A 25,614-nucleotide genomic window follows, 5' to 3' on the forward strand; every position below is an offset into this window, starting at 1 on the left:
CCACATAAAACAAAACAAAATATCTGACATGGAAAAGGCTGGATTAAGACCTTTAGAGACCCAAAGCATCAAGACTATGATGCCCAAATCAATCAAGATATTAGTGGAAAACAGAGAATACACTTAAAACTGGGTAATTTGAGGAAGGTTTAATAAAGGGACTGTTCACAAAGACATGGGCAGAGTTCAGGAGCTAGTAAATAAGTGGTCCATTCTATCCCTACGTCTGGAAGCTACGGAGGGCTGCTTGTTAGGAGTCACAGTCTTTGGTAGAGGAACACAGACAACCTATGTGACCTGGCGACTTAGAAGCCAGGGAAATAAATACCCAGGCTTCTAAATATCCATTCCTCAGCCTTTTGATCTTCTGAGGGTGTTACTAATTGGATCAACACAACCTGAAGTCAGAGGCAACGGAACCTGTTGATGCAGTCCACGGGGGTCAAGACCTGGGACACCAAACAGGACGAGCAGCAGTTCTGAAGAGGAATGCAGCCAGCACCATCTCCTCCCCAACACGATTCAAACCACTCAACTGTTATATACACACAACTTGCATGTGTGCTAAAACTGAGACAACTTCTTTCCAGCATTTGATTGAGTTCTTTCATTAAAACAATGTCTCTTAGTCTGTTGGTGTCTTTACTTTGCTGGTACCATAAGCACATGCCTAGATAAAAGGAAGCCTCAGGACATAGGAACTGGCAGGCTAAGGTTAGCTCCTTAATGCTGACTCTAAGGAGCTATAAGAAGTTTCTGAGTTAATCCAGAAGTAATTTAGGAGGAATCTTAGGGTATTTCTGGCTAGGTACTATTCATTAGAAATTCAGCCACTGGATTTTCTTAGACTCAAAAAACCCCTATGGTAGTAAAACTTCTTATAATCCTACTGAATGACAGAAAAGGTTTTAGTTGCTTACCGAAGAGAATAAAGGACATCAGGACATCAATTTCACATTGACATTTTTATTAACGCCAACTGTTTTTTAATTATTATTTTTTTAAAACAATAGCACAAAAATGTTTCAAGGAAGCAGTCTCACAATCTGATGACCTTCTGAAATACAGTTAAGCCACACCAAATATGAATTCCTGTTAATAACACACAAAAATATTTTTTTTTTTTAAAGAAAAAGAAAAGAAAAAAAGTAGGGAAAGAGGAAAGGAATGAGATTTAGAGTTAAAAGTCACTGGATTAGGTTGGTGAGGCTTGTTAGTAGGATACACTGTGGAAGCAGAGTGGCACACACAGGCTTACAGTCTTTTTTTTAAATCAGTTACCACTAATACATGGGCCCTGCATCAGCAACCACTGACTTCTTACAGGCCGAACTGAACCAGAAGCCAGTGCTGATACTGTCAGAAAGAGGGTCAACAGTTGGCCTGTCATTTTTAGCAGAATAACTCCTTCAGAAAGGCCTGGCTGAAAACTTTTCATTTCTATTGTCTCACCTATATGCATTTCAGGATTCTTAAAAGTCATCTTAAAAAAGAAAGAAAAAATAATGTATATCAGTTTCTCTTATTTAATGTGGCTATAAAAGATGTTTCCTTATTATTTATCTCTAAGAAGGACACCGGGGTGGTGGGTTGGGATGGAACTAAGGGAAGGAAAAAACCCAGACCAGGATAGGTTTTGTTTTTTTCAAACTTTTTTTTTTTTTTCTTGCCAAGGGGTCACACAGAAGGGAAGGCAAGGAGGAAAACTACAATCCTTGGTTCAGATTGAGTTATGCAGGAAAATATATCTTCCTGATCAGTCCCCATGCCAAATAAACAAAAAACAAGAAACCCCACTTGAGATTATGCACAGACTCTATATTATACCAGCTATCAGCCTTTAATGTTAACCATTCCCAGCAATGGACACTTGGCTTGTAGGCTGCTTGGAGAACCCACTTCACAAAAATCCTCTTTACAGAAGCCTCTAGTTTCCTTTTCGTAGGTTATAAAAACAGAACATCTGTCATTAACAGGAGAGTGTTAAATACTTTTAACCACTGACAAGGCTTCAGGAAGTTTCACAGTTTCGTTATGCTCTATTTTATTACTATCATATTTACATTTTTATTTTTTTGCTGAATTGCTGATTTTCCTTTTTCAATAGAATTTAATTCTGGAGTGTGAGCAGGAACCAGTTAACTACATTCATTGTCCAACCCCCACTGGCTTGAAAGAAGACTCCAAATTCTTGGCGTGTGAATCAGCTGTCAGCCGCCCCACCTTCTCCCTGCACAAAGCAGGACCGCAGTGGCGGTGTGCTCAGGGTCACGCTGTGGGCGGCGAGGCCTTGCGCTGCAGGAGGTACTGGTGGATGCTCTCAGCATCGCGCTTTAGCCAAGCAGCATTCAGCAGGATATTTTCACAACACTGCTGGATGGTACGCTCAGCTGAAGGAGCTGGGTGACTCTCGAAGAAAGCCTGGCATGAGACAATCCAGAATGTAGGATCATTACTAGCAATAGTAAGAAGCTAATATCACAGGTCATGAAAAAATACCCACCGTCTATGAAGGATTCATAAGCTTCACTCATGAAAACTGACCACTGCCAGGCTAAAAGAAAACAAGCTGCACCTTAGACCTGCAGATTCTTCCCCTAATGTATTATATGCTAAAGAGCCTAATCACAGAGAAAGAACCTATATTCTTTAAGGTTCATTGTCCAAGCAGCAAAAAACAAAACAGAACGTTTATCAAGGACCAAGCCCCCTGTGTTACTTCATCTAAATGACGATCTTATCACCCAATTCACAGGGGTTAAAAAAACCTACTTGAAGTCTAGACTTTGAAATCAGCCTTGGGACTTGATCTAGCCCCCATTATGTACTAAAGTGTGACTGAGTAAATTAACTGCTCTGTTTTATCATCTATGAGAAAATATAATACTTGGCAGAGAGTAGTTAAGGATTCAACACATTTTGGCTACTTCCAATAAAGATTAATTTGTAAGGGATAATAAAACTAAGAAACTTACATTGCTGCCATATTCTAATAATTTAAAAATTTATAGACACATTTTCATACAGTAAACTACTTCAGAGTTCATTGTAATTATTGCAGTGCTTATTGATTAAAGGTTGAATAAACCATTTTCTAATGAAGTACACCTGGTTTCATAGAAAATATCAACCAGCAAAAGGATGGGGACCGGGGGGCGGGGGGGTCTTTCCTTTGAAAGAGTCATCACAGGTCTATAAGAGAGAATGACTAATTCATCAGATTAAGTCTAAACCTCTTAGAAATCAGTTACTTTATTGACATGGATGACAATGGCTCCTGCTCCAAGGCTCCTATCACAGTTGGGTTCTTAGGGCCTGAGTAAGACTTCTCATTCTATCTCAACAAATAGTACCACTGCTTACATATAAGAAACCCTTGACTACTTCCCTCTTCCTCCCCCAGATATGTTCACAATACAGACAAAACATTCAATAAATACTGGCTGTATTAAAGACTAACAAAACAAGCCCTGGAATCAAGATTGCTGGGAGAAATATCAGTAGCCTCAGATATGCAGATGACACCACCCTTACAGCAGAAAGCAAAGAACTGAAGAGCCTCTTGATGAAAGTCAAAGAGGAGGGTGAAAAAGTTGGCTTAAAACTCAACATTCAGAAAACTAAGATCATGGCATCTGGTTCCATCACTTCATGGCAAACAGATGGGTAAACAATGGAAACAGTGACAGACTTTATTTTTTGCGTCTCCAAAATCACTGCAGGTGGTGACTGCAGCCATGAAATTAAAAGATGCTTGCTTCTTGGAAGAAAAGTTATGACCAACCTAGACAGCATATTAAAACAGAGACATTACTTTGCCAACAAAGGTCCGTCTAGTCAAAGATATGGTTTTTCCAGTAGTCATGTATGGATGTGAGAGTTGTTGGGACTGTGAAGAAAGCTGAGCGCCAAAGAATTGATGCTTCTGAACTGTGGTGTTGGAGGAGACTCTTGAAGAGTCCCTTGGACTATAAGGACATCCAACCAGTCCATCCTAAAGGAAATCAGTCCTGAATATTCATTGGAAGGACCGATGCTAAATCTGAAAATCCAATACTCTGACCACCTGATGCAAAGAACTGATTCATTTGAAAAGACCCTGATGCTGGGAAAGATTGAAGGTGGGAGGAGAAGGGGACGACAGACGATGAGATGGTTGGATGGCATCACCAACTCAATGGAAAAGAGTTTGGGTAAACTCTGGGAGTTGGTGATGGACAGGGAAGCCTGGCGAGCTGCAGTCCATGGGGTCGCAAAGAGTCGAACACGACCGAGCAACTGAACTGAACTGAATCTCTTTCATTACTCCATCTCCTCCAAGCTACTTTATCATTTTTGCTTCCCAATATCTCCCCTTTCCAAATTGCATTCTCTATACTGCAGCCAGATTGAAATTCTTATCATATAAACCAGATTAAGTCACCCCTTTGTTTATAAGCCATTTCAAAAAGGGCTTCCCATTCTTAGGAGCATTTTCATATGGGCTACAAGGCCCTCTTCAGTCAGGCCTCTACTTTATACTAGCCTTAACTTGGCCACTGGCCTCCCCTTGAACTAATTATATGTATTTCTCCTTCAGGAATATTTATTACCTTTACAATAAAGTGATTATTTACATAATACAATGCATAATATTGAATCTTGATCTAGACTCTCTGTTATGTACTAACCTGTGACTGAGTAAATTAACTCATAATGTGAACCAAACATTATAGCTCTCAGAATTTCCAAATCCACCCCTGAAACCTTCTTGCTTTCAAGAATGAAAGTGGAAGTGACACTTAAAGGGCTAGGAGTAGAGTCCCTACGTACTCATCTTGTCTCTCTGTGCACATAAAAGACCTCTGAAAGGTATTAGAAGGGAAAAACAACTAATATGAAAGATCTACTATGTTCCAGGCCCCCTATATTACTTAGTCTAGACATCTTATCACCTCATTTTATGGAAGAGGAGACGGGCTCATAGAGTTTAAAAAGCCCGCTTGAAGTCACGCAACTAACAAGGGGCAGAGCACAGATTTACATCCAGGTTGACTGACTCTAAAGTCCACATTCTTTCAACCACTTCAATGCCCTCAAAGATAATTCCAACTCTAAATTCTTCAGGCCTTAAGGATACAACCTATCCTTTCTCCCAGAAAAACATGGAGACACTACTAAAGTACATCACCCCAATAATCTATGATTATAATTGATTAGTATTTTTATTTTCTGGATTGAAAATAATAATAAAAGTGAAATAAAAGTGAAAAGTAAACTGTATTTTCCTTACCTTAACTTCTCCAGCCATTTTATCAACTGCAAATCCCTCAACTGATAGCTGAAAAAACAATGGTTTATAAACAGTAAGTACAACTAAGAGGTTAGGAACAAACTTCCATTTACCATAAAAACAAATCATTCCACTCTTTCCCAACTTCAGTTTATTCTACAGGGTACAGGATGGGCTATGGAGAAACTGTTTAGTAAAGCTAGTAACTACTTAAGGAAACTTTTAAAAAGCAAAGACAATAATCTATGGGTTGAATGAATCATGAATGTCTGTCAATAATATCCATGATAAGCAAACTACTCAAACATTTTCACCTACCTTTATTAGTCTAGATATTAAGAATCCTCCCTGGTATCGATTATAAAGTTCTTCCCAGTTGTCCTTTATGAATTTCCAAGCAGCCTTCCTTCCATGCTTACTGCCTCCAGCCACTCCACCAATTACTGACACAGTGTCCTGTGGACGTACCTCTTCCTAAAAAAAGAGAACTATAAGTCTAGCGTATCCAGAATATTGTCTGATGCCAGAAAGGGCAAATGCTGTTGAGGTACCCAAGTAATCCCCTTCTTGTTTCAGGAATAACTGGCACCAGAAGCTTCTAGCAAAGAGGAGAATGTTTAACCTACAGATCAGCCAAATTGAGAATGAAGCACTGAGATGGGTACAATAGATGGCTGCTCAATAGATACCTGCTCTAGGGTAAAGAAAGAAGAGCCAGGAAGTAGGCACAGGGATGTGCCAACCTTACAGTTTATTTCGTCTCCCAACTATTCTGATTCTTACCGCTAGAGGGAAATACAGTGGCTAGTAACAAAAGCTTACTCCAGTTTTTCAAGAAAGAGGAAGCCTTTAGTCTAGGATTAAGACAGATCAAGAGAATACTGAATCAAGGACACTTGCTATAGATCAGTTGGTAGTAATTCCCTCTAAAAGCAGTTTTCACTGTAACTTACTGAAAGTGCAAACGTGAGGACTTTTTGAATCAATTCAGGTGAAAGAGTAGCCCCAAGGACTCTTTCAATTCGGTTTTTCTCTTCCTGCATATCTGCTTGTTTGTGAAGCTATAGTGAAAAAATACAGAAAGAGACAATTAATTTCTCCCTGAATAAGGTGAAACTTTTGCTTTACATTCTCATTGGCTAAGATTGCAGGATATGAAATTAACAAAAGAATATTTTTCAAGAGGTTTGAGCACTAAATTTGTCCTGTGCCCCTAGAGTAAGTCATTAAGTGTTAAGTGCTCACTACATAAATAGCTTGTCATCAGTTCTGAGCAGTTCAACCTCAGGATCTAAGGGGTGAGCCCGTCATGACCAAATTCTTTATTCATTGATGTCTGACCAATGTTCTATGTTAGATAGGCAAAATGATCATTACTAATACCACTGGAAATCAATTCAACTCATCAGTTAAAAAATACAGGAAGCATTATTGAAAGTAATATTTTGAGAATATTTGATGACATAAACATGCCACTGATATATTAACTGAAAGAAGAGATACAAAGCAAAATGGTTCTAAATTTTAAAAAATTTAATGAGAAGGGGAGACAAAAACCCTGAAAACACATCAAAATGTTAACATTAATAATGGTCTCTGATCAGTAGGATTATGCAGTATCACATTTTTAACTGCAAAGTATTATGAATGCAGAGCATTAAGAAAATAGAAAAGCATAAAGAAAAAATTACTATATTTACATTAACCAAATCATGAATAAGACCATATTATACATGCTATATTTGTGATCTTTTTAAAATTACAAGTAAGTTCTATTTTCTTCTTTATACTTTTCTAGCCTCTAAATCTTCCATAGTGAGTATACCAAAATCTCTTTTCATAATTAGAAACAAAACATTATTATGTTTTTTAAAAATTAGAACTTCAAATGTATATGAGATACTTCTCTAAGACAACTTAATTTATAGACTCTCTTGACCTTTTTTTTTTCCCTCTGAAGAGTTAACACTGACCAGTGTCTGGAGACCCCATCACAGCTCCCAGTTTCCTCTTCCTTTCCTTTGGACTCTTTTGAGCAGCAGTGTAGTAAAATAGATAGGAGGTCAGAAGACCTGGGTTCTAGACCCAGTTTTGCCTCTAACTAGCTGTGTGATCTTGACTAAGTCCTTAACCTCTCCAGGTCTCAGTTTCCCCATCTGTAAAATGAGCGGGGTGGACAGATGATTTCTAAGGTCCTTTTCAGCTCTAATATTCAAGGTCTGAACTCTGGCATTTAGGAAGCATTCCCCACCCCACCCCCAAGAGGACCTGTTATAGGAGTCCACTAGATGGCACCATAACACTACATTTCAAATATACTCTGTATTAGTTATTTAGCCTGCTTCATTATTCTTACACAAAATCCTCCTCATCTCTCATCAACTGGCTTTGTTTCCTTTAATTTTATATAGTATAGTTGATTTACAATGTTGTGTTTTCAGTGTACAGAAAGTGATTCAGTTATACATATATAATAATAATTTGCACCTGCTAACCCCAAACTCCCAGTCCATCCCTCCCCAACCTCTCCTAACTGGTTTCCTGAAGAACCCTGATTCTGCCTTCATTAGAGCTCTTTGCATAGTAAAGTTGAATCATTGTGGGCTCCCTTGTGTTAAGCAGATGCAAACTCTTATTAAACAAACACACTGGTATAAATTCTTAAACGTATGCCATGACATGAAAATGTCAAACGACCTGTCATGAAATTTTCAGAACCCTTATTTTTCCCATATCTTTATGGAATAGACAAAATATACCAACTATCTCATTTCACATGCAAAGAAATGCATGATTTATAGTGCACAGGTTCACAGAATATTAAGAGTGAGAAAGAGACCTTAATGTCATTTAGTTGAAAGGTAAACCCAAAGTATAATTTTTTATGTTATTAGAAAGGAAACCCTTATACAACATAGGCAGTTAACGCAATACAATTGCAATTTAGTTTCTTAAATAAAGTTTGTGTATTTTTAAAACATTCTAGTCATTTAAATACGATTTGTTTAAAACTAAAATACCAGAAGTTAGATTTGTAATTGTGATGCACTTGGGGTCAGAAAAGTATTCTGATTAAGATCCCTAAGTGTGGATCTTTTAATGAATGGGTCTGATGGATGATTTGGGTATTTAGGCACGTATTGCATGTTTTATTTGATAAGTAGAATCAGCTCCCTCCACCTCTAATGCAACCAGGTTAGACTAATAACTGCATGGATACAGACTGGAGACAGCACTTGTTCTACAGTATTAGGACTTTCGAACAGATCACTGCCATTATAAGGACATGGAAAGTTTTAAATATATATTTTTTCTAAGTCAGAGTTTAATTATATGCCAACCACCCTGGGAAACTACAAGAGGCTATGAAAGCAAGTGAATTAATTTTCTGTCTGTTCATAAGAGGCACCAGCCTAGACCAAATCCTTGAGGCACCTATTCATCTATCCCTTTCCTAAGCACAGAAATAAACTTAAAATGGGCAGAACCCTGAGTAAGTTTGCACTGATGGGAAAATTTTTAAGAACTGGACTTTTTAATCTAACTTAACATTTTAGTATTAAGATTTAAGATACATAAACTTGTGATTTATAAAAGTGAATAAATGAGATGACTTGGCATCTGTATTGGTAGTATAGATGAGCAGATATTTCTCCTGCTGCTGCTCCTGCTAAGTCGCTTCAGTCGTGTCCGACCCTGTGCGACCCCATAGACGGCAGCCCACCAGGCTCCCCCATCCCTGGGATTCTCCAGGCAAGAACACTGGAGTGGGTTGCCATTTCCCTCTCCAATGCATGGAAGTGAAAAGTGAAAGTGAAGTCGCTCAGTCGTGTCTGACTCTTAGCGACCCCATGGACTGCAGCCCACCAGGCTCCTCCGCCCAGGGGATTTTCCAGGCAAGAGTACTGCAATGGGTTGCCACTGCCTTCTCCAGATATTTCTCCTATAGCTTCCTAAATATATGCATGCCTACAGTATGCATATCAGCATATATTTCTTTTGTTACGACTTTTTTTTTTAAACCATTCAAGGTCATACTCTCTGTGTCAATTCAACTTCAAAAGCAGAAAATAGGAGCCCTTTCCAAATTTACTCACCTTCAGCATAATGTCTAAGGTAGTGCCATCACCATGCTTCAAAACAGTCAGATAGACCTACAAGAGAATACGGAACAAAAAAGAAGGCATCTGATTATATGTAACTTATTCCAAATATTCTAATGTTAAGACAGAAAGCAAGTTAAAAAAAAAATTGTGTGGATATTACATAGAAATTATGGCAACAATCTAAGAGCCCACTTGAACAACCAGAAAGGTAGATGGCAGGTAGTAACAGCAGAGCACAGGAGACTGTGCACCGATAATCACCTTTTAGTACCCTAGTGTGGACTGAGAAACTACACAAATGAGATGTTGCCTACAGGCTCCCTAGATGGTGTGTGTTAAGAGAATTAGGCATGATTTGTAGGTCAATACTTAGGTCTACTTAGGTCATTTTTGTTGTTGTTTAATCACTGAGTCATGTCTGACTCTTTTCAACCCCAAGGACTGTAGCCTGCCAGGCTCCTCTGTCAATGGGATTTCCCAGGCAAGAATACTGGAGTGGGTTGCTATTCCCTTCTCCAGGGGATCTTCCCAACCTAGGGATCAAACCCAGGTCTCCTGCACTGCAAGCAGACTCTTTAGGTCATTTTTGGTTATTATTAAATACATTCCACACTACACAGAATGATGCAGACACCTAGAAATCAAAGTACTTTATTATGAGCCTACCGGACTCCTCAGATCAGCGGAGAGAATCTGTTTCCCTTCTACATGGTCCTTAAACCGACGACGGGCTTCTTCTAATGTTGCCTTATGTCCTGCTTTTCCTAGTTTGCCCAGGACCAAGCCCCTCAGGAGTGCATCTAGGTGACCTGATTGAGAAGTAAAAGAGATACAGAACTACTTAAAAAGCTTAGTTTTTACAAATATGCCACCTGGATATTGTATAATTGTGTTAGACCACGCCTACAATCTTGAACAAACAAAATCAATTACCTTAGTACTTGAGAGAACACTTAAATTTATCAAACAATAAGAATGAAGTACGTAACACACTAAGATAGGCAAATACGCTGACTCTATGCCAACTGTATTTATTAAATATTTATTAAATGCCAACTGTATCTATTTAAATATTTATTAAATATTCTATCTAGGTAGTTACACCTGTAAGAATTATGTGTGGAAGGAATACACTTAGATCATACAGTTTTGACCCAAAATTTAGAGGAAGGCCACATACAGAACTAGTATGCCAGGGAGATTAAATTGGAATCTTAGATTTTTTAAATCAAAATCTGATGGATTATTCCAAAGATATGCAGGTGGCTGATAAGCACATGAACCAATACCATTAGCCATTGCTGCTGCTGCTAAGTCACTTCAGTCATGTCCGACTCTGTGCGACTCCATAGACGGCAGCCCACTAGGCTCCTCTGTCCCTGGGAGTCTCCAGGCAAGAACACTGGAGTGGGTTGCCATTTCCTTCTCCAACGCATGAAAGTGAAAAGTGAAAGTGAAGTTGCTCAGTCGTGTCCGACCCTCAGTGACCCCATGGACTGCAGCCTACCAGGCTCCTCTGTCCATGGGATTTTCCAGGCAAGAGTCCTGGAGTGGGGTGCCATTGCCTTCTCCCCATTAGCCATTAGGGAAATACGAATCAAGACCACAATGAGATGCCACTTCAAACCAATTAGGATGGCTAAAATAAAAGACAATACCAAGTGTTGGCAAGGATGGAGAGAAATTAGAACCCTCATATACTGCTGGTAGGAATGTAAAATGGTGTGGGCACTTTGAAAAAAAGTCCAGTAATTCCTTTTGAGGAATTAATAAACACAGAGTATGAACCAGCAGTTCCACTCTGGAGAAATGAATTCATAACAGTAAAAAAGTAGAAACAATCCAAGCATATATACACTGATGAACGAACAAAGAAAATGTAGTATAATCATGCAATACAATGAAATATTATTTGACTATAAAAAGGAAGTACTGATACATGCTGTAACACGGGTGAACCTTGAAAATACTGTAGTAAGTGAAAGAAGCCAAATAAAAAATGCCACACAGAGTACGATTCCATTTATATGAAATGTCAGAACAGGCAGATCTGTGAGGCACTAATCAGATCAGTGGTTGCCTGGGACTGGGTTGCCAGGGAGTAGAGAGTAACTGCCAACAGGTATGGAGCTTCTTTTGAGTGTAAAGACATTTTTCTAGAATTAAGATAGTGGTGGTGGTGGTCGTTGTACAGCACTGTGAGAAAAGACTGAACTGTATATTTAAAAGGGTGCATTTTTTGGTATATTGATTATATCTTAAAAAAAAAAGTTAATACTGGCACACAAACTGATAGATTCCAACAGTACAACAAATAAATTGTGATATATTCATACAATGAAATACCACTCAGCAATAAAAAGAAATGAACAACCTATATGTATCTCTAGAACATTATACTGAGAGAAGCCAGATAAAAGAACAGAATATATATTATGATCCCACTTATATAAAGTTCTAGAAGAGACTATATTAATCTAGGGTGAAAGAAGTCAGAATAGCGTTTGCCTGCAGGGGGTGGAAGGGGAGGGGGGTGGCAGGAACTGACTGGGAAGTAACTTCAGAACAACCTCCTGTGGTGACGGAAATGTGGTATGCATTTGTCCAGTCACTGAACTGAACGTATGCGTTTTGCTGTATTTAAACTGTAACTCCATAGAAGGTTTAAGGAAACCATAAGAAATCAATAGACAACACAACTAGAGACTAGTTAAGGTTCTTAAAAGAACCAATTTATAATTCTGGTGCTGATTTGCTGTGTTGATGTAGAATCTTTATTATTTTGCTATATTTGATTCTTCCATCTGTAAAACTGGAAAACTGAAGACATTCTCCCTATTTAAAAAAGGTGTTTTTGAGCCCTTGAAGTCTCACATATTATCATCATGAAAGAAAAGTGCAACACCCATCAATTTACCTCCATCTGTGTCCATCTACTTCCTGTCTTGTTCTTAGGGATCTGCTGTTTTACAACCTAAAGCCAACTCCTCTCAAGTATTCAGCCATCACTCCAGCAGCTACCTCTCTCTTTCACATCATGAATTTTTCTTTACTGTATCATTTTCATCAACAAAGACATATTATAAAATTCCCCACCATAAAAAAAAAAAAAGTGCCTCTTTGGTCCCACATCTCTCTCCTAGTCCCTTTTATCTGATTTTCTTTTTAGCAAAACTTTAAAGCTGCCTCCTTTTCCTCTCCTTCCATTCTGGTGGTGTTCACCACCACGCCATGTGAAGCTGCTCAGTCATGTGTGACTCTATGTGATCCCATGGACTGTGGCCTACCACACTCCTCTGTCCATGGGATTTTCCAGGCAAGAGTACTGGAGTGAGTTGCCATTTCATTCTCCAGAGGATCTTCCCAACCCAGGGATCAAATCCGGGTCTCCCGCATTGTAGGCAGATGCTTTACCATCTGAGGATGGGAAGTCCTCGTGGACTTCCATCATGCCATAGAACCCAGTTAATGTAACCACCAGTTCATCATCATTCTGCCTGACTTGGTACAGTATTGGCACAGTTGATTGCTTTTCCCCCTCTACTGCTTAAGGCTTCTAGGACACTCCTCTTCCTCCTAACTCTCCTACATCACTGGCCAGTCAGTCTCCTTTGCTGATTCCCCCTCTTCTACCCAATCTTTGAATCCTGAACTGCCCAAGGACCCAGTCCTCACACCTCTTTTCTCCACCTACACTCAAGCCATAGGTGGTCTCATCCAATCTTATGGCTGTAAATACCATCTACGCACTAAATGTACTACTCAGCCTGCACCTCTAGGCATGGTACTCTACTTGGATGTCTAAAAGGACCTCAAATTTAACATGTCCAAAATGAAACTCCTGATTCCCTTTTGCACCCAAACCTGCTTCTACAGAAGTTTTCCCTGTCTCTGTATATGATAACTTCACTCTTTCAGTTCTTCAGGCCAAAATTTGATGACTCCCCTCTTTCTCCACCACACAGTCAGGCCACCACCAAGTAGTTTTAGTTCCACCCTCAAAACATACCCAGAATTTACTACTTGCAAATGCTAGTCGCAGGCAGCATCCAGATGCATTACTCAAACAGCTTTCTAACTTGTCTTCCTACTTCCTCTTTTGCCTCCCCCGCTGCAGCCTGTTCTTCACACGGCTGAGTAAATCAAGTCATGTTCCTCTGCTTCAGACTTCCAAATGAGTTTTTCATACCACTAAATGTGAAAGTCCCAAAGGTCCTGTTGGAGCTGCTCTGCTCTCACCCTCCTCTCTCCCACACTTACTCTGTCCTGACTTTACCAGCCTCCGTGTTACTCTTTGAGCACCTAAGCATGCCTCTATCTCAGGTCTCTTGTACTTGCTGTTTTCGGTTTGGACCATTTCCCTACTACATAGCCTCACAGTTCTCTTCTACAGGTCTCGGCTTATGGTTAAATATCACCTCACTGGTTTTCCTGCATTTTCCCGTCCACTCTCTATCCTATAAAACAGTGGCTTATTACTCCTACTCCTGGCCTACCTTACCTAAACTTTTTCTTCATGATACTTGCTGCCACCTAAAATATTATCTATTGAATTGTTTGCTGTGTCTTCCCCCAGAATGAAAGCCACACAGGGCAACTTTTTATTCACTGTTATACTACCAGCTCTTAGTGTAGTACCTGGTATTTACTGGGTGCATAAGTGCTTGCTGAATCAGTGGAAGAAAGATATAGAGCTCTAGACAATTTTTACTATTATTCTTATTGCAAAAGACTCCCAGAACAAGAAGGGCAGGAGGAAATACAACATTCAGTTATTAGCATATGGTAGAAAATATATCTAAAGCCTGTACTCACTATTCCTAACATTTACATGATAGCAAAAGAATACATGATTACAGAAATAAAGAGAACACATGTAGAAAGCAAATAACTCCTTTAACGCAGAAAACTGGCCTCTGTGTCTCTCAACACCATTTCAGGTCGTACACAGGTGTCTGGTATTTATGGTAACAACAAAATAATCCAAAATCCCCTTTAGCTTTTCTTGATTAAAAATGGGCCTTTGGAACTCTGTACAAGACTTATTTCCACCATTTGCTCTGTGCTTAAATCATATTTAGCAACAAATACACATACTACTGTTTTTATGTTGGTTACCCATGTAAATTCACCAGGAGGCTTAAAAGTCCTAAGTCTTAATTTCTAGTTAGCTGAATACATAGTAATGTCCAGTAGATACAAAGATGATGTTACTGTTAACCACAGCTGAGTTTTCGACTCATTAGAAAAGACCCTGATGCTGGGAAAGACTGAAGGCAAGAGAAGGGGACGACAAAGGACGAGATGGTTGGATGGCATCACCAACTCTATAGACACAAGTTTGAGCAGGCTCCAGGAGATGGTGAAGGACAGGGAAGCCTGGTGTGCTGCAGTCCATGGGGTCGCAGAGTCGGACATGACTGAGCAACTGAACAACAACAACAGCAAATAGCTGAGGTAAAAAGGACCAATTTCTGATCAATTCTTTCCGCATTTAGTACATTCATTACCTTCTCCAGGTTTGGGGTCCCAGCCCAGTCTCTCCCCTATAGGTGAAAAGACATCTTTCACAAACTCTTGGATTTCCTCATAGAAGTCTGTGTGGGACAAGAGAGTTGAGAGAATCCCCAGGTTACAGCTCAGGTCGCTCCATACAGTATAATTGGGCTCATTCACAAAAGCCTCCATGACTTTTAGAACCTCTACAGTGCTAATGATTCCAGCTCGAGCCTGGGATAGGAAAAAACATAAATCAATCTAATCTTCAAACAAAAACAAAACAAAAAGCACAAGCATGCATTTTTGGCACTGTCTTATGCTAATTAGTCATTCCTTAGGGAAGAGACTAGACTATATAAGTTCAGAACACTGTAGAATTTTATAAAGTAAAAACTGTATTATGACATTCCTTACTTTTTTGCTATTTATAAAACAGCTACTTTTTAAAAATGTTAAAATTTCACCAATTTAGAAAGAACAAAGAAGAAAGAGAACAGTTAACTTCCTATTTCTATTCAGTTTCTAGGGTCTTGGTATTGTTTGTCTTTTGAAAATTTTCATACTGTCAGAAAAGGTACAAAAACAGTTGGGGCTTTGGTTTTTGACAGAGGCGCTTTCTAAACTGGAGCTGCAAACTGTGTCAACTTCAGCCTGTCCTTTACTCATTTCTAAAAGAAGACAAACTGGAAGGTACTACAAATTCATCCCTTTCAGAATTAACTAACAGAGTTAGGAAAAAGAACTTCTGTTACAGCAGCCAACTGCACAAACACACCACTCTCCTGGGACAGGTCTCTCTCAGCAATGAGCTCAGCAGATGTGAGGTTTTGTGCATCAATGCTAATCTGTGTTTATACAAAGGAGGAATCCAAAACCAGTTACTATAGACGGGAATGAAAATTTCAAGTCCAATTAAAGGAACATTAGGAGGAATCTGACAATTTTATCACAAAGACATCTAGAAATTATCTAACCTATGTTTTGGAGTTATAAAGATAATACTACTAAGTGCTCCTTTAAATTTTTTCTTGAACAAAGCTAAATATAAATATCATTTTAGAATGATAATGGGCTATTATAATTTGAATAGTAATGGAATGTTTAAAAAATTCCAGAGTCTCCCAGCAAAGTACAACCACTATTTTAGAAAAATATAAATCACTGAATTATTTTTAAAAAATCATCAATAGAGAAATCTCTTCAAGGTTCATGTCTGTGTCTATTGAAAAGAATTTATGCCTTACAAATGATTGGTTATGTACAGTTGCAGAAAGCTGGCTTAAGAAAGTGAGATTTGTTTCTGGAAAATTATATAGGTTCAATCTTGCATATCAATTAATAATTAGTCATTTTCTTTAGTCCCAAAGGCACGCACCTCTCAGGAAGAACTATATTCTTCTAATTATGTTCTAGTCAGCCATTCCAGGAAAAACAAAACCATTTAATCAACAAAATCCATCAAACTACTGGAGGCTCACCAAGGAGAAGAGGTCATTCTGTAGTCCAAGTCGATCCACTGGGGGGAGAGAAAGGTCTCGAATCCCTGGTAATAAACTCTCCAGCATGGCTGAGCTGTACTGGGTCCGGTAAAACCCGACTGTTCCCAGGTTTAACTGAAAAGACATCCAACAGGTATTATTAAACAGTTGCAATTATTTTTTAAATCAGTTTTTTGTAGATATGAAAAGAGTTTTAGCTTTAGTACACCTGGATGAAAAACAATGAAGCTCATTTATGTTAATAGACAGGGAATAAAATGAAACAACACATAAAGATAGTAATCACTTGTCAAAGATAAAAACAGAGGCAATACAAAACAGAAACTTGACATAAGTGAGAGGCAAAGTGAGTGACAGTGGAAAGAACACAGCTGAAAAGGAGGAAATAATCGGGCTAATTTTCTAATTTCAGTGGATAGTTTTCAGTTCATAGAAAATATTTACTGTATATAAAAACTCTTGGATAATAAAGTCTCCAAGGAAGACTAAACCTTTACAAACATTGATCTGCTGAACCCAGAGTCTCAACAGAATAGCAACTGCCAGGACCTAGATTTTAAAGAATTATATGGACTTAAAAGGCAACTTCATATGATTTTTGGAGTGAGGTAATCATTGACTATCACTATTTTCTATGCTCAGTCAGTAAAGAGTCTGCTTGCAATTCAGGAGATTGCCTGAGATGCAAGAGACCAGGGTTTGATCCCTGGGTCAGGAAGATCCCCTGGAGGAGGAAATCACAACCCACCCCAGTATCCTTGCCTGGGAAATTCCACGGTAGCAAGAGTCAGACACAACTTAGTGACCAAAGCATTATTTACCAACACTCAAAAATATGTTTTATAATACTTACATACAAAATATTTTAATGATAAAATGACAGTATAAGATATACGTATTTTACTATTTATATGTATTTAAAAATCACTTCACATTTCTAATACAGTAATTGTTTTGATTCCCTGTATCTTTTACTATAGGAAGAATACCTTTATTTACCTAATTATAACCATACTGTACTTTTCTCTTATAAGAAAAATTTCATACTGCTACATATGCTCCAGGTTATAATTTCAAATGGCAATATAGTAGACCACTGAGAATATTTTAAAATATATTTAAAACAGAGTAAGAAATAGTTCTGCAAGCATGAAAGGCTGAGACAATATGTAATTCTATTGCATGTGTGCATGTTTAGTCACTTCAGTTGTGTCCAACTCTTTGACTCAATGGACAATAGTCCGCCAGGCTCCTCTGTCCATGAGATTCACCAGGCAAGAATACTGGAGTGGATTGCCATGCCCTCCTCCAGGGGACCTTCCCAACCCAGGGATTGAACCTGTGTCTCCTGCATCTCTTGCATTGCAGATGGATTGTTTACTCACTGAGCCACCTGGGAAGCCCATAATTCTTATCAGGAATCTATAATTGGGAGAAAAATTTGTAGCAGATATTTTCATTATGAAAGGTAGAGTACAGAATGATGAAAAATAATATTTACTGTTATTTTTGTGAAATGCCTTTAAAACACCAGCTAAAAGGAACTTCCCATTTCAGTGACACAAACTGATTATTATGTCTGATCTCACTTGATTATAGTTGTACACACACAATGACAACATATCACTGAAGTTAACATGTCACTACAATGACAGGGCAGTTTGAAGTTGCAAGACTACAAATGTTTTGGTTAATGCGACTTTATACAGAGACTACTCTTTTTTTCATCTTTAATCCTATCCCTTTTTAATTGCTTATTGACCACTCCCTTAACTGACATAAAGGCAAATATCTAAACAATACTAAATTTCACATAAGAAAGTTTAGAAATGTCTTTTTCTTTTCAAGTCCTAGACCAAAATGAATCAGTAGAATTTAGAGCCAGCCATAAAATGCATACAGGAAATGAAAGAAATAAATCAATTTAGTTAAGATAAAAATGGAACGGCCTTTCTGGACTCACCTTCACCCACTGGTCTGGTTTGACATCTTTTAAAACTATATTCATCTCTGGCTTGTCCATCAGAATCTTCATTTTGGCATGGCTGGAATCTTCACTAGTAGAGATTGTGATAGGAACCATCCATTGGGGACAGTCTTCTCCTTAAGCAAGAGAATAACAAACAGAAAACTTGAAAATAATTTTTCACTGGAAGAAATGTAAAGTAAGGTAGAGAGGGGACTGGTGTCCCATGTATGGGCTTGAACCTGTTAAGCCAACAGCTCCTTTTTAATGATGCATGAACTCTTCTAGGTAACCTGAGTAATAATGAAGAAAGAACTTACTAACAAAATCATAACAGCCTATAAAAAAGAGAACAACAGAATCTGTATTTGTGTAAAATCACAAATACAACGATTTTGTTGTTTTTCCCTTTTCAGAGCAATATTACACTTAGTCTGCTTAGTCGTGTCCAACTCTTTGTGACCCTATGGATTGTAGCAATAGAGATAATGATTTTAATGATAAAAGACATTTCGAGTGGGTTAAATCTCTCATACAGCACTTAAACAAACTCTAAAGTGCAGTCCTTAATAGGTATATATACTGCTAAGACACTGTGATAGGATACACCTTGGGAGCTGTTGGATTCCGTCACTGAGGAGTCATAGCTAAAAGCCAAAGGTTTTGTAAGACAAATACATATACTCTCTCAAGTATTAGCAAAACCAGATTTTGCATTAAGATGCCAAACAAAAGAAAGTCATAGCCCAGTACATTAATGGAACTATCTTAATCACTTAAATAGCTTTATGCTATCAGGCTAAACCACAAATGAAAATTCTCTCCTGATGCTAGGATAATTCAGGTTTTAATACAGCCTACAGTGGTCACAGAGCACTAGAAAAACCCGCAAAACCTGTCGGTCATACAGTGCAGACTGCTGGTATATGTGGAAAATAGCATCTGCGATATTATTTATTTAGATAATAAACCTGTCGTCGGACTTGTCAGACACATTTACTAAGACAGCAATTCTCGATGCTGGCAAGGCTAAGAGTTGAAGGCTGTAACCTTGGTAGAGTGCATCATCATTTGGTGGGTCGAACATGAAAAGGCACTGGTGGTTCTGATAAACCTCTCTCCCTGTTGACAACGATTTTAAAGGAAGTGAGAAAGGTGCATAAAAATACTTCTTAATTTTTCAATTTATCTTTAATTCCCTGGGTACAAGAGTCTACTGTCATGTAGAAATATTTGAAAAAGCACAGTTGAGTGGCAGTTAAAGAGTATAAACTTATATAACGCCTACTCTTTAACTCATTATATAGGTGATCCTGGACAATCTAACTTACCTAGCTATGCCTCAGCTCCCTCATTTGTAAAACAGAAATAATACGACCCACTTAGTAGGGTTGCTAAGAGTATGAAATAAGGATCGGCTATAGTGCTTACTAGCACAATGACTGGTACAAAATAAATCTAAATAATCATTGGGCTTTATCTGCTTAGTTACTTACTATGACCAAGAGTTTTTTTTTAAAAAGTCACTGTGTATACACTGGGTACACAAGTATACCAAATGTACTTAGCACACAGGGGCATAAGACTTGGTACAAAATTGCATACCAAGTTTTCTTTCAGGGATTCAGGCTAGAGACATCATTTCTTGATGTTCATATCTTTATCTATTCATTATAGCCTCCAATAACACAGAGAGACGCAGAATACTACAATACCCCATGAACCTCCTTTTCCTTCCCTATCATTTTTATTCTATTACCATTTCCTTGTTTCTATTTAATTCTATTATTTTTACATGGATAATTATTTATTATTAGTTTGAACACTACTGGTATAGTATCCAAATTTACTGATTAGCTCCCATGTATAGCCATTTGCTTACCAACATATGGTCCACTGGCACAGAACTTCTTTTGGGACAACCTCAGTAATCTGTCATCTTCTACCTAAAGAAGCAAAACAAAACAAAGGTTGTAGGAGCATTAACACTTTTTTTCCTTAGAGGAGACATTTCTGTGACAAAGCAGAGGTGAAACCAGTACAGCCAAATGGCTCCCGAATACACAAAATGCAATGGTGATAAACATGATGATACTACAGAATGGAAGAAAACTCACTATTTCTCAGTAAGGTCTCAAAATAACAATACTCTAAAAATAAAAGGCCAGGTACTGAGTAATATTGCCCATGAGAACAGAGATGTATCCAGATAAGAACTTCAAAATTTCAAAAGGCAGACACAGTTAACTTATGAAGGAGGGTTATATGTTTAGTCTTTTCCATTTCCAAAAAGTGGCAACATTAAATTAGCATGTGGATTCAATATTCAAAGTTATTTAGAATAGATACATGTATATGGATGGCTGAGTCCCTCCAGCTGTTCACCTGAAACTACCACAACATTGTTAATTGGCTTTACCCCACACAAAATAAAAAGTTTCAAGTTTGGGTAAAAAAAAAAGAATGGCAAACATGAAAGCAGAACACAACCTATTTCAAAGGATAAGCTTTGCAAAGAAACACAAAAAAGGCAGGGGGAGAGACTGCAATCAACTAAAAAAACAGAAGCAACAAAACCAAGTACATTAAAAAAAATACTTCAACAATACTCAATCTTTTGCTTATTGTTTGTTACTATACTGTAGAACATTTTAAATAACACAAGCTATAACAGATTTAAGTTCACCTGAATCAAATGTAAAGTTGGGTCAATGACCTTTATAAAGGGATCAACTAGAGATAGAACTGAAAACTTAAAAATCTGAGTGGGGAAGCAATGGCCACTTCAATGCCATAAAGGACCTACTAATGAACTTAACTACATCACTGATTAGTTATGTATCACACAGATTTCCTTGAAAAAGTTATTAGGTAACCTTTAAATAGATTCAGAAATAAAGCAAAAATATTTAAATTTAGGGACTATAAGGTGAGAGACAGATCATAATCAAGATGCTATGTTGCAGAGCTCTCCTATTTGTAAAAGAACTAAGTCATAGGCATGCATTTTATTGTAATGTAAGAAGGAGGATGAATTTGGCTATGCTTGCAGACAAAAAAAGTGCAAAAAAAGTAGCTTGAAAGTAGCTTGATGTTTTAAGTTCCTTGAGTCTCAATAACATTGGGAGGAAGTGGAGTATTAGTATCTTCTCTTCTGATAAATTATTATGCTCTTAAAAGTATACTCTACTTGAAAAAATTATGGCCTTAGTTTGCTTCATGTATAATCATTAAATATTTTAATAGTTTTGAGGTGTTGACAGTTTTTGAGGGATAGAAATTCCCAGAAGTAAAAGCAACAATCATCTTTGTATATTATTCTTTAAACAGGTAAAATGAAAACCATCTGTCTATCTGTATAGAGTGTCAATGTCAAGTTTGATCAAGTCATCTCCTATAACAGACTAGTCCAAAGTGGAGAAAGAAGACTAGAAAGAAACAGAATGGTCACAATGGTAGCTCACTAAAGTTTTAGATATCTTTTCCCACCAAGCAGGATTAATTGTGTTATCTAAATTGCCTTTTCAAATGCTTGCAGCCAATCTGAGAGGTCCTCCAATGTGTATACTTTATTATAAAATACAGTCATATTTAAGCTTAAGATGTGTCTCTAAAAGGTTAACTTGCAAGCACTTGGGTGCATTCTGAGAGTACACGGGCTGATTTAAATGTCATCTAGATTCTTAAATTACAGAAAAGCAAATTTACTAACTTAAACTGCCACAATGAGAAGGCTTTGTAAAATATTAGCTTTAGGGACAATGCAGAACCACAAGGACAAACACATACAAAAAAAGAGCTATGAATCTTCCTCCCTAAAAATGAATAGAATTAATTCTCTATGCAGCTCATAAAACCATGGCAAAGAATTTTTTTTTTTTTTTTAGTTCTACCAGTTTATTGCTACCAACCCGTCACCCTCCACCCTCACGCACACATGCTCAGTCATGTAACCCCATGGACTGCAGCCAGCCAGGCGCCTCTGTCCATGGACTTTTCCAGGCAAGAATACTGGAGTGGGTTGCCATTTCCTTCTCCTATGGCAAAGAAATTTAAGAGAAAGATTTCACAATTTCATACAATTAAACTAAGTTAAGACAAACTTTCTGATGTGCATTATAGGATGATGTGTAATTTTCAATCCTTCTGGAGGACAACTCATTTTGAACTACACCTGCCTGAATTCAGATAACAGTTCAACTAATATGAATGTAATTCTAATCAAAGTCACATCACACTGCCATCCAATATTAAAAACTAATTTTGAAGAATGGTATTATAAATGGGTGTTGAATTTTATCAAATCTTTTTTATGCATCTAGTAATGCATATGGTTCTTCTAATTTGATTCTGTTAATGTAGTAATTATGAGTCAATATCTTGCTTAATTTGTTTAATATTAAACCAACTCTGCATTCTTAGAACAAATCTCCTTTGGTGATTTTAGAATTATATCAACAATGTTACAGTGTTTTCCTCGAGGACAGTAAGAGCAGACAATATTTTGTTTTCTACCGTACCCATGTATAATTTTAAAGATGTGGGGCAAACTTTTGGGTACAGAGATAATAAATCACTGAGAAAAGAGTGTAAGGGCTGGTTTAAATCTTACCTAGAATACTTAAAGTACAGAAAAGCAAATTTGTAACACCGACTGAATTTCATTTAATATATCAGACAAATTGAAGAACTTGGTAGAAGTTTACCTGTTCTGCTTCTACATAAATGAGAGGGAATCCCATTTGTTTGGTCCAGGTATTCATCACAGCTGCTATAGGTTTACCACTAGCATTTTCTAAACTTTCCCAGAGATCCTCTAGAAGATAAATACAAACAATGAAAATCTAAAATGTTTACATTTTTATTTTTGTAAACAAACCAGAAATTTTATATAACTCGAAACTGCATCATTGACCAATTTTGTATTTTTTTCAGGTTCAGGAAACAAACAGTGGACCAAATTAATGTTACCCCTGCCTTGCCATTAAGTGAACTATATTATAATTTGTTCCAATTTATTAAAAAATTACAGATTATAAACAAAAGACAAACAGGTGAGTTCAAACAAGAAACAGGAACAAACAAATGGAAACATATTCAAGAATACTACAAGATGATCATTCACAAAATTAAAACCATTATACCCATTCAACTAACGGAAGTTAAAAAATATTCAATGCTGATGAGGCCGAGGTAAAGTCCATATGGTCAAACAACTCTGGTGGCTGAATAAGCAAAACAACCATACAATGTAGCATAACTATAACAGAGGAATGAACAGAGGAAAAAGTCCTTAAAGAAAAATCCAAAGAATAAAGTTTCACAAGACATAATTTTTGTTCTGAATCTTGAAGAGGAGTTGCTCATTAGACAGGGGAGAAAGGAACATTCCAAATATACGGACTATATGTACAAAAAGGAAAGTACAGGGGAATTCCCTGGCCGTCCAGTGGTTAGGACTCTGCCCTTTCACTGCTGTGAGCCTGGGTTGGATCCCTGATCAGCGATCTATTAAATTCCTGATTGGGGATTCTATTAAACATTAATGACGTTACACAAATCTTCTTGCTTTTTAAACTATTTTTGTTCATTAAGGAACTCAGTTTCATAATCAATCAACTGCTGCTGCTGCTGCTAAGTCACTTCAGTCGTGTCCGATTCTGTGAGACCCCACAGACGGCAGCCCACCAGGCTTCCCCATCCCTGGGATTCTCCAGGCAAGAATACTGGAGTGGGTTGCCACTTCCTTCTCCAATGCATGAAAGTGAAAAGTGAAAGTGAAGTCACTCAGTCGTTTCCGACTCTTAGTGACCCCATGGACTGCAGCCTACCAGGCTCCTCCATCCATGGGATTTTCCAGGCAAGAGTACTGGAGTGGGGTGCCATTGCCTTCTCCGAATCAATCAACTAGTACACCTTTATTCTTCCTTTTGACTCTAATATCTAATAAATCATAGACTATCATAAAATTTTAAGAATTTCCTTCAATGAAAATCTGCAGTTCCACAAGTTCAACTCCTACAAATGGTTAATCTGCAGCTATTTTAATGTCCAATGGTCAATTAAGGGCAACAAAACCCACAAATCACCAAAAAAGAACAAGCTATGGTAAAGTAAACAGAACTTTTCAGACTCTTCAGCAAAACATTGAGCTGTGGAAAGCAGACTACTGAAGGTTGACCAAAAGGATAATAGGTCCTGATTCATACTGATCTATGATGTAACATATCTTCAAAAAAGTCGACTTTATTTCCTATCCATCACATGGAAAATCGAGTATTTAGAAAAAAATAAAATATCGTACTCTGGATAATGTGCCGACATTCTCTCCATTTCTACCTCAAGTTATTAAAAATTACCTGTGGCAGCATTCTTTTGTTGGAACTTGGTTAAATACATGTTCATTCCTTTCTTAAAGTCCTGAGAAAACACAATTTTTAAAATCCAGGAGAGTGAGAACTCAGAATTATAGTATATTTTGACTACAGAGTACTCAAGAACTAATTTACTCAAAATTAATTGAGTATTAGATTTACTAAAACACAGTAATGTCTATTGTCTTTCGTTTAAGAATGTATACGCTTTGCCTTCTACTTTTGCTTTTAAGTTTTATACCAGACTTCCACCAACCCCCAAAATATATTTGCAAGATCATTCATTTAAGAGACCAAAACAGTCAACATAAAAAGAAATAAAGATAAGCCAGAGTAATATTCTTATAGATTCTAGAAAAATTACTTAGGAACTTAACCTAAATAAAATCAAACTTTTCTTTTTCATGTAAAACTCTGTGGGATCACCATAAAAGAATTAATTATTTTTTTTTTTTCTTACCTTATCTCCAATGTAGTCATGTAGCATTCGGATGACAGATGCACCTTTGCTGTATGATATTGCATCAAATATCTCATCAACTTCAGAAGGATGGCCCACACTGACCTGGCAGACAGTATGATTCAAGGTTATAACAGGAAGCAGACAAACTGTAATAATGAATTACATAAAGAGCTTTCTAGGAAAACTCTTCTAACTCAATAAGATACTTTTTGCCTTTAGGTGACTCATACTGTGTAATTGTTTAAAAGGGTGTAATAACTAATACTAATAAAACAGAATACATAACACAATCCCCATCATCTCTTTAGGGCCTGGGTTCCAGTCTTGACACTGCTTTGCTGGAAGGCAAGTCACTGTGGATCTCTTTGGAGATAGGGAGGTGAAGGTAAGGAAGGGAGAGATGAAAAACATTGGACTTCTTGCACTTATTGTAAT

The 25,614-nt window shown here is 37.5% G+C and overlaps 1 protein-coding gene across 5 annotated transcripts in view; it reads right to left on the reverse strand.

Moving 5' to 3' along the window:
- Positions 1–946: 946 nt before the first annotated feature.
- Positions 947–25,614, reverse strand: part of NPEPPS (aminopeptidase puromycin sensitive) — a 109,999-nt gene continuing 85,331 nt past the window's right edge. For 4 of the 5 annotated variants that reach the window (XM_059878123.1, XM_059878125.1, NM_001193159.3 and 1 more), the window contains 13 exons: positions 25,177–25,281; positions 24,702–24,762; positions 23,049–23,158; positions 20,225–20,288; positions 18,340–18,479; positions 16,356–16,490; positions 14,889–15,108; positions 10,045–10,187; positions 9,370–9,426; positions 6,226–6,333; positions 5,591–5,746; positions 5,273–5,320; positions 947–2,421 (listed from right to left, as the gene is read on the reverse strand). In XM_059878123.1, the coding sequence (XP_059734106.1) occupies positions 2,269–2,421; positions 5,273–5,320; positions 5,591–5,746; positions 6,226–6,333; positions 9,370–9,426; positions 10,045–10,187; positions 14,889–15,108; positions 16,356–16,490; positions 18,340–18,479; positions 20,225–20,288; positions 23,049–23,158; positions 24,702–24,762; positions 25,177–25,281 (1,500 nt within the window). In that variant the 3' untranslated portion in view covers positions 947–2,268. Of the gene's footprint in view, positions 2,422–5,272; positions 5,321–5,590; positions 5,747–6,225; positions 6,334–6,784; positions 7,429–9,369; positions 9,427–10,044; positions 10,188–14,888; positions 15,109–16,355; positions 16,491–18,339; positions 18,480–20,224; positions 20,289–23,048; positions 23,159–24,701; positions 24,763–25,176; positions 25,282–25,614 lie in introns of those variants that run through there. The other variant, XM_024980266.2, reaches the window with a different exon arrangement.

The sequence above is a fragment of the Bos taurus genome, chromosome 19 (assembly GCF_002263795.3).
Source record: "Bos taurus isolate L1 Dominette 01449 registration number 42190680 breed Hereford chromosome 19, ARS-UCD2.0, whole genome shotgun sequence".
Classification (NCBI taxonomy): Eukaryota; Metazoa; Chordata; class Mammalia; order Artiodactyla; family Bovidae; genus Bos; species Bos taurus.